Source organism: Vombatus ursinus, unplaced genomic scaffold (assembly GCF_900497805.2).
Source record: "Vombatus ursinus unplaced genomic scaffold, bare-nosed wombat genome assembly UNPS02014962.1, whole genome shotgun sequence".
Lineage (NCBI taxonomy): Eukaryota > Metazoa > Chordata > Mammalia > Diprotodontia > Vombatidae > Vombatus > Vombatus ursinus.
The window spans coordinates 381,952-398,704 of NW_020954740.1; the positions used below are offsets into that span (position 1 = coordinate 381,952).

The following is a 16,753-nucleotide window of genomic DNA, read 5'->3' on the forward strand; positions in this document are numbered from 1 at the left end:
AGATAGCACAATATATGAAGGTAAAAAGCAACTTTAGAGGAGGTAACACAGATGAATCAAAGAAAACACTATGAGTTTGCCCTAAAAGCCTGGAAAATATGTTGTATATATACCTACATAGTTTCATTTTCATCTAAAAAAATTAAAAAGGACAAAAGGAAAAGTTGATTTTCTTATACTACGTGGGTCCATACCCTAGATAATAGAAGAAATCCTAATCTTCATGTTAAATATGTGAACAGTTATTGTGTACACAATACTTCACTAGTTGCTATTCAGAATTTAAAGGAAGCCCACTCAGGATGGTTTGATTAAAGTAGGCCTTCAAGTTAGGCTCCACACCTACCTACTAACTTTAAGTGTGACCTCAGACAAGTTACTTCCCCTGCCTGGATATATTTCCCCACCTGTAAAACATGGGCCTCACTGAGGTGGTTCTATGAAATGAGATTATGCAAAGTACTTTGCAAATCTTAAAGCACCATGTGACTATCAGATTATTATGAATAGTATTTGTCTACTAGGAAGTACAAATCTAAAATAAGACAATGCATGTCAGAATATGTGACGTGAATAAAATTATCTCAATTTACTATTCATTACCATTCTCATATTCATCTAATTATGAAAATCAAACTGGTGCTAAGAAAGTCAAGAGTTGTCAGGTCCTTTTACTTCAAATCCAGTGCTCAAAGATTTTTGAATAAATAAATGAGTAACAACTGTCTGTCAAATGAGTGGTACAGAAATGAAATACTATTGGAGTTCAGAGAAATAAGAGATCATTGTAGCTTAGGGTCACTAGGAAAAGTTTCACTGAGGAGGTAGAATTTAGCCTAGCATTTAAAGGGAGAGGGGAGAATTAAGAGAAATAGATTGTTCTAAGAGATACAGAAACTCTAGGTATGACATAGCATGAGCAAAGATATAAATGTTAAAAAACAACAATGAATGATGAAACTAGACTAGGACTAGAACAGGGTGTTCATATAGGAGAGGCAGGATTAGGAGATAAAGGGAGAAAGAAATGTAAGGCTTTTGACAGATAAAAGGCCACTTCCTGTCAACATTGTACAAGCTCTAGTTGATCCCAGTTGCCTCGCTTTTTTCCTCCTTAATCACAATTGTAGTCAATTCCCATCATATCATTAGCTTAGTTTTTGCACTTCTCTCTTCCCTTTAAAACTCAAAATGCAAATATAGGCTTGTAGTCTCTTGGAAAGTGGAAGTGGAAAAGGGCTCCAGAGTACTTGATCTGAAAAGTCATAAGCCCTCATCCTATCAATTAGCTTTTAAAGAACTGTCGCTTTCCTGGCTATGGAAGACCATGGCAATTTCTCCCAGCTTTTTAAGAACTACTTTAAATTTTAAACATACAATCAGTGCTATTTTGGTTAATAGTTTTATCGAATATGTTAATTCTAATCTGGGTTCCCACAGCATATAGTTTCTCTTTAGAAACAGAAACAAAAAAACTCTCCTAATTTCAAGTCAAAGCTATAGGAGGAATACAGGTCTGAGGAAAAACTCAGTTTTAAATTGCTTTGCTACATACCATGTACCAAGTGTAGGTAAGTCACTTAACTTCAGTGAGTCTTAGCTTCCATATTTATAAAAAGAGGATGCTGATCCTATCTACTTCATGAAATTATTGTTCTAAAACACTCTCTAAACTAGAATGTACTATGTTAAGTATAAAATATATTAAATCTCCTGTAGACATCTCAAACTTAATAATCTGTTATCTTTTCTCCAAAACCTTCCCTCCTTCCCAATTACAATTCAAGGTATCCCCATCCTCCTTGTCATGGAGGTCTGCAATTTTAATGTCAGAATTGGCCACCTGACCCCTCACTCAAACCCATCCCACATGCATAATTTGTTGCCGAGTCCTGTGGATATACTTTTCTCCACTCACCTAGGGGCATCTCTAGTATAGATAGGTCTTATCACTTTCCTCCTGGACTGCTGAAATAAACTGGTTGTTTTCTTCTTCCTCTGGTTTCTTCTGACTCTAAGCTATCATCTAATTCAAATGCCAAGCTGATTTTCCTAAAGCACAAGTCTGACCATGTCATTTCCTCCACTCAATAAGCTCTAGTAGATTTGCTATCAATAAAAATAATAGCAATTACATAATATTTTAAGATTTGCAAAGTCCTTTACACATATTATCTTATTTGATCCTCATTTTACAGATGACAAAACTGAGGCTGGGAGAGGTTAAGTTATTTGCCTGGGGTCACAAAGCTAGTTAACCAGGATTCAAACTGAGGTCTTCTTACCTCCAAGTCCAGTACTATATCCATTATGCCACCCAGCGTCCTTTTTCCTTTAAGATAAAATATAAAACTCATTGTTTGGTTTTCCTTCATAATTTGGCTCCTTCCTACTTCTCCAGACTTCTTATCCTCTCCTTGACTCCATGTATTCTACAGTCCAATGACACTAGCTTCTTTGATGTTCCCTGAACAAGACACTCCATCTTCTGATGGTGAATTTCTACTGGCTGTACCCCAGGACTGAAATGCTCTCTTGCCTCACATTTCCTTCAAGATTCTGCACAAGTCCTACATTCTGCAGGAGGCCTTTCCTGGTCCCTCCAGCTGCTAATACCTTCCCCTCTAAAATTATTTTCCATTTACTCTATATACTTTTATGTACAATAATTTACAGGTTGTCTCCCTCATTCCAATGTATATTCCTCAGGGAATCCCATGAGATTGTTTTTACCTTTCTTTGTAACCGCAAAGCTTAGCACTGTGCCTAGCACAGAATAAAGGCTTGACTGGTCAGCTTTACAAAAGAATGGCATGTGTATTTACCTTTAAATAAAAGATACGTAAATTAAGTCAGAAGACCTTAATACAATTCTGACTCTACCACTAAAATGCTCTGGGCCTCAGCTTCCTTCTTATGTAAAGAGAAATAAGCAGATATGACCTTCCTAGTTGACAGGGTTATTGTAGGGTTCAAACAAAGTATTAAAACACTTTGTATATTATAAGCTTTTATTTTTAACAAAAAATACCATTGTCCTAATAGGAAAACTGATTAAGGAAAATTTCTATTAAATACTTAAGGTAAAACTAAGAATATCTCCCAAAATTTATGACAACCTTAAAAGTTCAAACTAAATTAATTCCTAAGACCTATCAATCATACCTTCCATACAAAGTCCTCTTGTTTTCCCTGATTCCCATTTCTCTTCCTAAATATCTTCTATATACTGTTACAAGACAGTGTAGGGCAGCTAATTCTCAAAGTGTGGTCCTTAGCCCCTTAGACCCTTTCCGGGAGCCATCAAGGTCAAAACAATTTTTATTGAGTTGACATTATTTGCCTACTAAAATATTCCTCTCTTTTCTAATTACATATCTGTATAAGGCCAGATTTTCTTAATATATTTCAACTGAAACAACATATCAAAACAGAATGAAGAAGCAGATTAAGAGAATACAGCTGTCCTCTATTAACCAGACATTAAAGAGATTTGCAAAATTGTAAAAACAATGCCACTCCCCACTAATTTTTTTTCTTTTGGAAAACAGGTTTTCTTTGTCATTAAAAAATTTAAGTAATAGATTTATTATGTTTTTAAATGAATACATCAAAAAATTTTCTTCAGTTTTAATTGATAAATATGACCCACATATATAAAAACTCTTCAAGGCACTCAATAATTTTTAAGAGTATGAAGAGGTCCTAAGACCAAAACGTTTGGTCTTAGAATATAACTCTAATCACATCATCCTCTCCAAAAACCTTTAGTAGTTCACCATTACCTACCAAGTACCGTCCAAATTCTTGAGCACGGAGGACATTCAAAGTCCTAAATTTCTTGGTCCTTATTTCCCAACTTTTCAGAACCCCACCTTTTCCTACTATTCCAGTCCCTAAATATGCTCTGCAGTTTCCTACCCCTGAAAAGACTTTGTCTGACTATTACTGTTCTTCTTGTCTAGAATGTCCATCAATTTTGGTGAAATCTTGCTCATTCTTGGAGGTTAAGCACAAATGCTATTTTTCCTACAAAACCTTCTGGAATCTTCCCAGGAACAAGTAATTACTTTGCTTTTATTAACTCCTACACTTTCTTTAGACTCCCACTGAAGTACCAATACAACCACATTACATTGCAGTATGTAGTTTTTGGTGCACTTCATCACTCATTACATTATAAATTCTTTATGGGTAGTGACAAAATGTCATTCATCTTTGTATCCAACACTTCATCTACCAGGTTTCTTCACTCAAATTATAGAAATAATTTTTGAACAAATTATTATAAGGTTCTCTTAGATAGTCACAACTATATTATACACAACAGTGTGCTAAGTTAAGCTGTCAGTCAATAAATATTTTAGACAACCACTTTCAGTTGACTTTTCAGGTCCATGATGTTATATATGTATACACATACATATATATTTATACACACACATATGTATATATAATATATACACACATGCATACATAATGTGTGTGTATGTACAAACATACAGATGGTACAGTAGATAGAGCACTGGGCTAGAGTCAGGAAGAACTGAATGAAATCCAGCCTCAGACAACTATTAGCCATTTGATCCTGGGTAAATTACTTGATCCTTGTTTGCCTCAGTTTCCTCATCTGTTAAATGGCATAATAGCACCTACCTTCCAGGGTTGTTTTGAGAATCAAATGAGATATTTGTAAATTGCTTAGCACAATGCCTCACAGAAATGTTTATTATTATTATTACTCTACTACTATACATACACACAGGCTACAAGATACTCTTCTATAATAGTAAAGCTTTGGTGTTTTTCCATTCATTTTTAGAAATTAAAATTTTTATAAAACTAAATTCATCAGTTTTTTGTTTTTCCTCTGTTTTCAAGGCTAAAAAAAAATATTCAAAGATAAGCATTCCTTCCTGTCCTGCCTATAATGCTAATTCTCACTATTTCTTAAAAACTAGTAGAGTCTACAGATAAAAATACTTAGAACTAAATGAAACCTAAATTAGAGAAAAACCTCCACATGCTTTTGTAGGGAAGAAAATAGTAAAGTTCATGCCCAATGACTGCTGCTTACATCAAAATCATGCTTGCATTTATCAAAAGAATGCAACATACAAGAGATTGGTGATTTTGTCATAGGGAGTCCCTGGGTGTATGACTTGGTAGAAGAGTCCTAGGGAACTGCCCTAAGGGACATAAAAGTTAAATAACTTGCCCAGGATCACATGGATAAAGTCAAAGTTGGGATCTAAATCCAGGTCTTTCTTACTTCAAGCCTAACACCTTGTCTCATATCAGAAACATAAAAATTAAGGTTACAAATTTAATTGTTAGATTAAACTCTACAAAATGCAGAAACAGAGCTTTAAATTTTTTTCTATCACGCTAAAATATTTTCATAGGGAAAATAAGTATTGCAAGGGCAAGTAATCAACTTAATTATTTAAAACTAAACATAAAATCATGCTAAGCAAAAAATTAATCAATAAGCTATTTTGACTGAACTGAAATAACAAATAATAAATGGTATTGATACTTCCAAGCTCCAGGTAGGCCTGAATTTAGACAATGAGCTATGTTTCATCTTTCCATCTTTGTAAGGCACAAACTCTCCATGTTAACTCTTCAGGAAAACTTTGTGAATCTTCTATTCCATTTGCCTATTACAGAAATAAAGTGGGTGGGGAAATAATGCAAAGACAAATACTAAAAAAGTCTAATTTTAATCCAACAGGTAAAATAGAAGTCCCATTAGAAACAAGAGTACATTAAAAGTAGGGACACATGAAAATTGTTATTGAAAAATAAGAACTCCAAAATAAAGGTGTTTTGTTGTTTAATTACATTAGCACTTAGATGGTTGAAACTAAATTCTAAGGAAGTAGTTTTTAAAATCCTGTTTCTACAGCTGTACTCCAAGTGGAAAAAAAATCAGTTACTCGACTCTGAAAAGCTTTTTTAAAACGGGATTGACTGCAAATTAACTTTTATTTACACACAAATGTTAAAGCATAGAGAAAAGAGCAAAAAAAAAAGTGTTAAAATTGTATCTTTAAAAAATGACTCCAGGATGTTCTTAAGCAATGGTTATCTGCAATATTTATGGAATTTTCTTTACAATTAAAAATTTATAAAAAGAAACCCATAATTTAATTATTCACCTAACTTTGTATTTTCTTACTTTTTTTTTTTCATTTCTGGATCTCATTCTCTTTTCCCTTTGGCTATTTTTCCTTTATCTTTCTGTTTACTTTCTTTCCCGCTTTCACTGAAAAAAACTTTATTCCCCTTTTACAGGTCAGAGTAGCATTCCCTTTTTTGGACATTTTTTTCCTCTCCCCTGGCTTCACAGTTAATTACCAATTTTCCCCTGCCTTTGTTTTCAGGTCTCTCTCATTCTCCTAACTCTTCAGAACACAGCTGCTTTGAAGACCTAAATGGAAGGAAGGCAAGTGGAGAGAGCAGATAAGATTGAATTTATGAACAGGTTCATACCACCTATTTAGTGAGCCCTCTAAGAAGACCTTAAAACAGTAACAGCCTAGTTAACTGGCACCCTTAAGCAATTAGCATCATAGTGAACACAGAAAAGTCTACAGGTAGAGTCTAGTGGATCTGAAGATGTACATTTAATGTCTGTTTGAAAGCTCCAGAGAAGAGAAAAAATACCTGATGTCACTATCAAAGAAGGGGTGGTGGGAAAAAAGGAGAAAGAAGGGAGAGAAAGGAGAAAGAGAAAGGGAAGAGGGGAAAAAAGGTGGTCTTACAGAAAGTAGAGCCATCTTTCTTACGCTCAGCGTGAGAAGTGCACCCATTATGAGTACACTTAACCCATTTACCTGTCATCTCCCAAGAACTCCTGAAGCTTTCTATTTTCTGTGCTTTGAATCTACAGGAACCAAAGTTTTGATAAAAAGCAAAAAATCTGATTTAGCTTCCAGTCTAGGTTTATTTTAGAATAACCAGAAGTTAACTTCAAACTTGCATTTCTTACACAGTCTCTTTAAATCCGTTTACTTCAGCAAGTATTTTTCAAGTACCTTAGTACTGGAGAAACATCTCCAGCTTAGTACAATTCAAATCAAACTTTATTTTTTGCAATATATGAAATTTCTCAGGGACTTCTATCTTCTATCTGTGTGGTTTGCTGTGATCATGGGCAAATCATTTAACCTTTTTGAGTCTGTTTCCTCATCCAAAATATGAAAATAGTATTTGCACTACCTACCTTATACTGTGAAGAAAATACCTGGAAAATTATAATTTCATATTATAAATTATATAATTTATTAATTATATATAATATAATATATAGATTATAAATTATAATTAATAGGAACTATTGTTATTGGAGGAAATTGATATTTTCCCCTCTAGGTTTCTTCTACTTAAGTCAACAGATAAATGGGTTATCCCACAGTTAATCAAGGCACCCAACCAGAAGTTTTTACTATATTAAAAAATTAAATTTAACCAAACTTAAATTCCAACAATCAAAACAGTCTATATTAATGCTACATAGTAAGTATTCCAAGGAAGAAAATGCTTGGAAAATTATGTTTTACTTTTTTGTTAAGGTTTGCTCTGTTAATAAATCTTCATGATTTATATTCCTGGTACTCTTTCTGATCTTTAAATACTTTTAGTTTCAAGATGACTTCCAAACATTTTCTAATATTTAAAAAGGTAGCCTCTCCCTTAAAATCATAACTTCTGCTTCTTAAGCCACTTAAAAAATTCCATTTTAGTAAGCTTTGCTAAAGAACTGTGTTTACTCTGATTCAGATTATTTTCAGCATTAATGAAGTTAGATTTCCCTACATGACTAGTGAAAAGATTTTCAAATTACACAAATATTTCATTGAAATAAGGAAACTATAACATTTTATAAAATGTAGTCAGCATGACTATGCCTATAAAAATCCTAAAATGAAAAACAATTTCAAATTCTACAAAAAATTTGTTATACACAAAATCCATGTTACATACCTTAAAATTCTGCTTTGCTTTATTTTATAAGCTTAGAGAAACAAGTGCTATATGTATTAAAGATATTCCTTTAAGACTTCCAAATTACATTATATTTTGAACGCAATTCACGAGCATGACATTTAAAGGAATCCTGTAATACACTACTACTTGATGTAAAATATTGTTCTTGAATTAAACTTTTGCAAACTCAAATTTTCACACATTAGGTTTACTCACATTAGGACATAACTACATAACTTACTGGATCAAATGTAAACTTCTTTACAATTTTTAAACAATCTAATTTCAGCAAATTAATGAAAAAAGGTTTAAATATGAAAGTTGTTTTGGTATGCTTTTTCTTACTTTAAGAGAATCTTTAAAAAATTTTGTAAGTAATTTAAAATTAAGATTTCCCTTTAGCTGGTAAAATACAATATTTTCAATTATTATTTTGAGCACATACTAATAATTTCTAAGAGGTTAGTTGGTATGTCTTACCCTTACTTATATTTATGATGTAGTTATGTTAGGTGTGAAAATTAATAAGATTTCATTGCACTGAAGATCTACTGTGTCATTTTAATTAATGGATTTCACAATTTTACTATAAAGATATATTCCATACAAAAATAACAAGCATAATGGGCACATATTTACTTCCTAAGTTGTTAACTTCAATAAGATAACTTTAAATAACCCATAAGATCAAATAGAGAGCAAAGGTTAGACTATTTAAATAACCACATCACCAAATTCAAATTGACAAATGTCAGGCCTTATCAGTGGTGACAGTTACAGAAGTTATTCACTTGAACTTGCAAAACACATCCCAAATCATTTGCATAATTAAATGCTTTCAAATTAGGTATGCATTGTGGATAACTCAAATCAGAGTACTTTAAAAAAAGTTATGTCAAAGGGCCAGAATACTTAAAAGTTTGCTTTATTTTCAATTTTCTTCTATTTTACAGTGAAACCTCAGTTACATTTTCACAATTTAAAATTTTCCACCTCTCTTCAGTCCCATCAAATTTCTTAGATTCCTGAAAAAATGTCAGAATTTTTACTAATTTTTGCACAGTCACCTATACTAAAGTCTTTGATGCCACTTTCAGTGTTTCCAGCTCAGGATCACCTCCTCAGGGCCCTTTTCTTTTCCCAAAGAGGGGTAGTGATAATCCCAGACACCCAATATAAAAACCAGAGATGTCTGTTTTTAGCTGAGCTAAAAAGGACTAACAGAAACTGATGGTGAGAGAATAAAACTGCAGAGCAAAGGGCTCTTTTTCAAGTACACACATAGGTAGTATGATTCAATTTAACAGTGTTAGTGATGACTCAACTTGGCTGAAGACAGACTCCTTTATTACTGATACTGTTCCCATTATGACCAACACTGTCATAAATTTTCAGATTAAGTTAAATTATTTCACATATTTTCTCAGCTTCCTGGGAAAGAAAAAGGATCTTAAAGAAGAGATGTTGCTCTGGAAAATGTTAACTTTTGCAGAAGCTCTGGCAATCATGCAAATAATTCCTCTCATTTATAATTTTCTGTCATGTATAGCAGCCCTCATAATTCTCAGGAATGTATAAGAGAAAATTTTACTCTGTGTGCATATACATATGGATGAATGTTTCCAGGCAATAAAAAATCCTTTTTCTGAATTTCTAGAGTCTCAATATACTGGACCTCTCTATAAGGATACTTTTTTACCCTTTTACTCTTTATTACAGTTTTATTCTCATTCAAAGTTGAATGGCAGGATTCAAGATCAGAAGAGGGGGACCATTTTGAATGAAAAAAAGACAAATATTGACTGGTTATAAAACTTATTCATGTCCTTAACCAAATTTTTAAAAAGGTTTTACCAGAGACAGAAAAACTGTTATCCCAAATTTCTCATCTCTAAAATAGGTGGCACAAGAGTCTCTAGCAGAAATCATTAAAAATTTACATTATTTACCCTACATGATAAAATCCCTTAAGCCTTCTCATGACAAATAACAATATTAAATGCTCAGAAGTAATTTACATCACTGCTGCATTTTTCAAAATCTTGAAGAATACAAAACCCCCAAACACATCAACACTACCCCATCCTCACTTGTATAATTTGGACAACAAATTACAAAGGAAAGGTCTAATAGTGATGGAACACGCGCTAGTTTTTCAAAGCCAAAAGGGACCCTGGAAATCATCTAGTCTAATACCCTTGTTTTAAGGATGTGCAAACTGAAGCCCAGGAGGTGAAATCACATGACCAACATCACACAGATCAGAAATGGGACAGTCAGTATTTGAACCTAAGTGTCTACATCACTTTTAGTCAGTGTCTTGGAGACAATGGGCATTCAGGTATGTTTACTTCAGGCTTAAAAGAAGAAGACATGGTCTCTATCTTCAAGGAGCTAAAAAAATTAGTTATCTATACAGAGTCTAAGGGCAAACTCTATTACCTCCCAATGAAAATTTTTGTTATATTTAGAAGTTTTGTTTCTAGAGATGATCTACAGGAAAAAATTCTTAATGTCTGCAATTCCAAATTAGGGAATCTTAGTTATTAACTCTTGTACAGAAAAATACATCTAGGCAAATTTTCCTACAAGCTTCACTAAACAAGTTCCTCAATATGTTTCAATGACATTCCTAAGAAATTGAAGAAAACCATGCTTAGCAATATATTTTTTTGGCAGTGACTTTCAACAAAAGGCCAAAATGCAAAGAATGTTTTTGTGATAGGAATGTGCCAGACTGGCTCTATTAATGTTTTATATCACATTTGAAGCTAAGAATTAGCATTTAATATGGACAGCAAAAGCATCTCCAACTCCCACACTTAAAACTTTGGTCAAGACACAGAAGCAGATTAAGAGATATCAATCAAAAGTAAATCACAGCAAAGGACAAATGCCTTTAAAAAGGGCTGGCCATTTAAGATTGATTATCAGCAATTATATTGAAGAAATGTAGTCTAGTCTTTAGTTTTAGATGCTTCTCTTACACTCACAAATTTCAAATAATTAGACCCCCTTAAATTTAAACTCTTTTAAGTGACTGTATTAGTTAATGACACTTCAGCATTCTCCCCACTACCTCACTCCCCCTGAAAAATATCAGATACCATGATGTATCAGAGTCATAATTTTCCTGATTTTGCTAGTAATACAAAGAAATCTTTTTTCAGAAGCTTCATGACTGAGAATAAATGCTAGGGAAAGGCTTAATTTAGGGACTGAGTATGTGTAAATCTAGAAAAGAAAGCACAGATCAGGCAAACTAAGCCCTAGAGATAACAATGTGACTAGAAGCCAATTAAGTTAAGCAGTTTCAAAAATTATTTTCTATCCTTTGGGCAAAAAGTAAATCACAGGTGAGACATGGGACATAAAAGTAAAAAAAAAATCTAGGAAAAGAGACTATTTTTTAAGTTAATAGAAATGGCTGAAAGTGCAAAAGGGTATTTTGATCAAAATAGAGACTAGGAACCTCTACTCTATTTACAAGGAAACATTAAACAGTCAAATTTGATCAGTATTCACAATGCAAACAAAGCAATATGACTAGGTAAAATGAATAAAGAATTACTACTAATACTTATTAGTTTTTAGCTGAAGCAATAATGATCTTACAATTGTGTATGTCATTAACATATTTCCTTAATGGTCAATGGAATATTGTGCTTTGTGACATAAAACTCTAAATTATTTGTCTGCTTCAATCTCTACAAAACTGAACAAGTTCACTGTTTCAATGTGTCACAATAAAAAATTAAACACAGCTTTGCTCACTTCAAAGTCAGTCACTTTGTGAAAAGAAAAGCTGAAGAAAATACATAGCATTCTATATGAAAACACCTTATATCTTACTTAGATTAAGCCTATTTAAAGTTAAGTTTTGGGAAAAAAAAAAACAACCTAGATCCTAATAACACACTATAAAACCTATCTGGCTTATCTTTCACCAAAAAAATCTTCAAAAAACTAGATACCTCAAAAATTAATCTCCTTCATACATTATTAGCCAAACTAATTTCTCCTCTTTCTGACAGGTACAGCTCTCTCACCTACGGAAGGCATGCTGCCCTAGCTAAATGAGGAATCCTGTCTATTGCTTTCAAATGCACCAACCTTCTCAAAAACACTGGATGGGGTCATCAAACAAAACCTGATGTTCTGAATGATGGTATCGGTATGTCTCCAGCGTCTTCTATCATGCCGCAGCCAAGACTGAACAGCCTCGTACAGTTCTATCTCTGGGAACCTGCTCAGACGGTCATTATCCAAATAAGACATAAGCTTTTCAAAGCTCAGATAGGACAGGAAGTCAGGTCTTGACATTAGTGGCACAAAGTTCTCTAGCAGAAAGGAGTCCAACTTCTCCCTGACTCCCTCGATGTTTACACCAAAATCATCTAAGAGTCTCATAATTTCTGCACAATTTTCTAAGCAGATTTTGGCTAAGAGAAAAGAGCAGCAGAACTTCACCACTTCTATAAGTTGAACATACATGGCAGCCTGTAGGATTTCATGAACAGTATTCATACTCAGTTCTATAGTTCCATAGTACATGAATTGTAGGACATGGCTGAAGCCTGTAGCAGTCAGACCTTTCAAATGAATTTTGTCCTGATCTCGCTCCCTCATGTCAGCTGTGAACATTATCCTGAAGTAGTCACTCTGGGTGGCAAGGAGTGCTTTATGGGCCTGGAATTGGTGATCTTCAATGACAAGTGTGACATCAAGAAGCAATCCCTCCTCATACAGTGCTCTGAACCCAGCAGAGACACTGGTGTCATGGATGGAGGAACTAAACCCTTCCACGTCCCCTGCCATGAATCACCTGAAAAAAAAGTAATCAAAATAAACAGCATTAATCATTCCCATATTTTGAAGACATCTAAATAAACTCTTCTAGATTAAACATACTTAAACAATTATCTGAACTGTGTCATCTTACTCCTAATATGCAAGCTCTTACAGGTAACAAAGAATACTGCTTGCAAGTTATGCTGTTTTGGTTTCCCCAACCTTGAAGCCCTATAAAAAAATATAACAATGCATCAATAGCAAACAATATATAAATTGTTAACAGTATGAAACAAGCTTAAAAACTGTAATGTTAAAAGGACGTCCACCTGATACTAAGATGTATATAGTCTACTGATTTCATATCATTCAGGGTCAATTATTTGTAAGGACTTCCAAACACTAGGCATTATAAAGGTTTTTTCTTTAAATTGGTGAGATACAGATTTTATAGGCCACATCCTCCTGGACTGGCTATAACCTCCTAACAGATCTTCCTGCCTCGATTTTTCTACTTTTCTAATCCATCCTTCATATCCACTACCAAAATAAAGTTCTTCATACTAAGATGCACTCAGGTCACTCTTCTGCTCAAAAATTTTCAGTTATTCCCTATTTCCTGAGTAAAACTCAAACTCCTTTACCTGCCATTTAAAATCTGAGACTTACTCTACCTCATATCATATTATTCCCCTTCATTTATTCAATGTTACAATCAAACAAGAACAATTCTCTATACCCAAAACATACCCCAGGCCAGAATGCCCTCTCCAACTCCTATTTTTGACTACTACTTTATCTTTTAAAGTCCAACTCAAATGCCACCTTCTCCCTGAAGTTTTCCATGATTCCCTATCAAAAGACTTTTTCAATATAAAACCTCACAGAGAATTTTTTGCCACCTCTCACATAATGAATATTATGAGTGTCTTGTCTTCATTATGTATTTTTGTCCTATTCTGTAGAATGTAAGGACCTTGAAGGCAGAGACTGTCATGTTGTTGTCTCTGTATGCCTAGAGCAGTCTTGCAAAAAAAAAAACTGTTTGTCAAATTGAAATAAATACTAGATGGGGGCAGCTAGGTGGCAGGAGGACCCGAGCTCAAATCCAGCCTCAGACACATGATACTCACTAGCTGTGTGACTCTGGGCAAGTCACTTAACCCCAATTGCCTCACAAAAAAAAAAAAAGAAAAGAAATACTACATGGCAAGCTTCATTAGAGTAGGATATCTATACAAATTTGGTAACTTCTGAGGCTCACTGCACAATGCCCTGCTGAATGCATGCTGACTGAACAAAAGAAAAGTAGGAGCTCTCAGTTTTTAAAAAAGGTAAAATACTTTTGTATATTTTTTAAAGCAAAGTAATAAAAATTCATGGAATCCTAATGGACAATATGGAAAGATATAGATTAGGTGATAGTACAATTGAGTGAACTGAGAACCAATTTAATGATCAGTCTCAAAACCTGTTCATTGACAAGTCATCATCTTGAAAAGAGGTATCTAGTGGACTGCTACCCTTTCCTTGGTCCTCTCATGTCCAACATTTTTAATCAGCAATTTGGATGAAAACACAGATAGCACGCTTGTCAAATATGTAGACAGCTTACGCTGGGAAAGATAACTAATACTGACTGACAGAATCGGTATCCAAAAAAAAAAATTTGGAAGGGCTGAATCAAATAAAATGAAAATCAATAGAGATAAGTTCTATATATGGGTTCAAAATGTCAATTTCATGTTTAGACAATAATTCTTGGGGGAAAAAAGTGTCAGGTATTTAGTGGACTGCAAGCTATCAATGTAAGTATACGGTGTAACATGGTAGCCAAAAAAGTTCATGTTATCCTAACTGCATTAAGAAAGGCAACATGGCATAGTAGAGAGTTGGCCTTGGACTCAGAAAGACCTGAGTTCAAGTCTCACCTCTGACATATTCATATTGCATGACCCTGGCTGGGGGCAAGTCACTTAACCTTTGAATACTCAAAGTAATTCTCTAAGAATTCTATAAATTGACATAGCAGAGAAAATTCTATCTTGCAAGCTCCCTAACTAATGAAATCACAGGTCTAGCTTTAAAAACATTTTTAAAGGGTCCAGAATAAAAGTGATCATAGTTCTGCCATATTTGGTCCTAATCAGCCTATATCTGGGGTGTTCAGTTATGGATACCACAAAGCCAAAAATAGAGTTCATTCAAAAAGAGGCAATCATAATGGTGAAAGGACCAGATGGATTTTTAACCTGGAGAAGAGAACCCCTTTAGTGGGGTGATAATCAAGGTCTTCAACAATCTATTACACAGAAATATACTGAGACTTATTCTGCTTGGCTCCAGAGTTAGGATTAATTGGTAGAAGAAAAACAGTGTAGTAGAGTGTAAAAAGTACTGGTTCTAGAGTCTGTGGGCCTGAGCTCAAGTTCAGCTTCTAATACTACCTGTGTTTCCTTGGACAAGTCACTTAACCTCTTTGGGTCATAGTTTCCTCATCTATAAAACAAGGTTACTGGACTAGACAGCCTCTAATGTCCCTTACCACTCTAAACCTATGATTTCAAAGTAGCAGAGATGCCCAATAGAAGGTAAATCTTCCTAATGATTAGAGCTGCCCAAAAGTGACACTGAGTAGCCTAGAGTTTAGTGGGTTCCCCTTCACTGTAGATCTTTAAGCAGAGATTGGATCAATAGTTGTTGGAGAAACTGTAGAAGAGAATCTTGGTCAAATACAGGTTGTACTAGATGGTCTCTGAAGTTCTTTCCAGCTCTGTGATTCTGTAATTCATTCTTCTTATAATTTGAAACAAAATAACTTCCATCTCATACACTGGGAAGAATTATAGAACACTAAAATATTAAAGGAAAAACAAACCAAAAAAAAAAAAAAAACCCCAAGGAAATCCAAATTGTTAACATATATATACATTCACACTTTCCCTTTATTTTGCTATACTGAATAAATGTGTGTGAGGCGGGGTGTCTAAATATGCATGTATGTGTATACATACATGCATGCTTACAAATACACATTATCGTGCACACAGTTTATGTATATAGATGTTTAAACACACATGCATATGCAGAATATCCCAAAATTCTTAGACTTTTGAGACGCCATGTATGTATATATTCACATGTATACATATATACACAACACACATATGTACACACAATCTTAATTCTGAGATAGGTTCAAAATTTGTGAATTCATTATGGAATACTATTTTTCAATTTTACTTTGTCCAAGAGAGCATTTTTTTTTTGGCTATAGAAAAATTAAATAAAAAACCAACAGGTTCTCCTAATCCTTTAATAATTAAAAGTAATATACTTTCAATGTCATGAAACATTAGGACTGAATAATAAGACTGGCCAGTACTTTGGAAAAATAGATCTAAAATCTATTTCAGATATTATATTTGTCAAAACAGGCTTACTGACATAATCAAATTTAAACTAGTCTAGTAGCTTAATCTTAGTTATCTGAAAAACTTTAAAAAACAAAACACATGAAATAAGAACTTTAGAAATAGTACAAATACACTAGGTTATCAGAGAATACGATGTTGTAGTTCATTACAAGGGATACACCACACATATATACATATAGATTTATAAACAGTCCATACATTATTTACAAATTTTCCTAAGAAACAAATTACACTTGCAAATTCTACTGAAAATGGCCCTTAGCCCAAGGGTAATTATTACAAACAGGAATGATTACTGAAATATCAATATGGGTAAGTGAAAGTACTACTTCACAGAGCTAAATTAAAAGCTAACAGAGGGGCAGGTAGGTGGTGCTGTGGATAGAGCACCGGCCCTGGATTCATGAGGACCTGAGTTCAGATTCGGCCTCAGGCACATAACACTTACTAGCTGTGTGACCCTGGGCAAGTCACCTAACCTCACTGCCTAGCCAAAAAAAAGCTAACAGAAAGAGAAATAACCGTTTATA

At 33.9% G+C, this 16,753-nt stretch overlaps 1 protein-coding gene across 2 annotated transcripts in view; it reads right to left on the reverse strand.

Moving 5' to 3' along the window:
- KLHL15 (kelch like family member 15) overlaps positions 1 to 16,753 on the reverse strand; it is a 57,143-nt gene that overhangs the window by 21,844 nt on the left and 18,546 nt on the right. For both annotated transcript variants that reach the window (XM_027845447.1, XM_027845448.1), the window contains exon 2: positions 12,109 to 12,820. In XM_027845447.1, coding sequence (XP_027701248.1) covers positions 12,109 to 12,813 — 705 coding nt within the window. In that variant the 5' untranslated portion in view covers positions 12,814 to 12,820. The remainder of the gene's footprint in view (positions 1 to 12,108; positions 12,821 to 16,753) is intronic.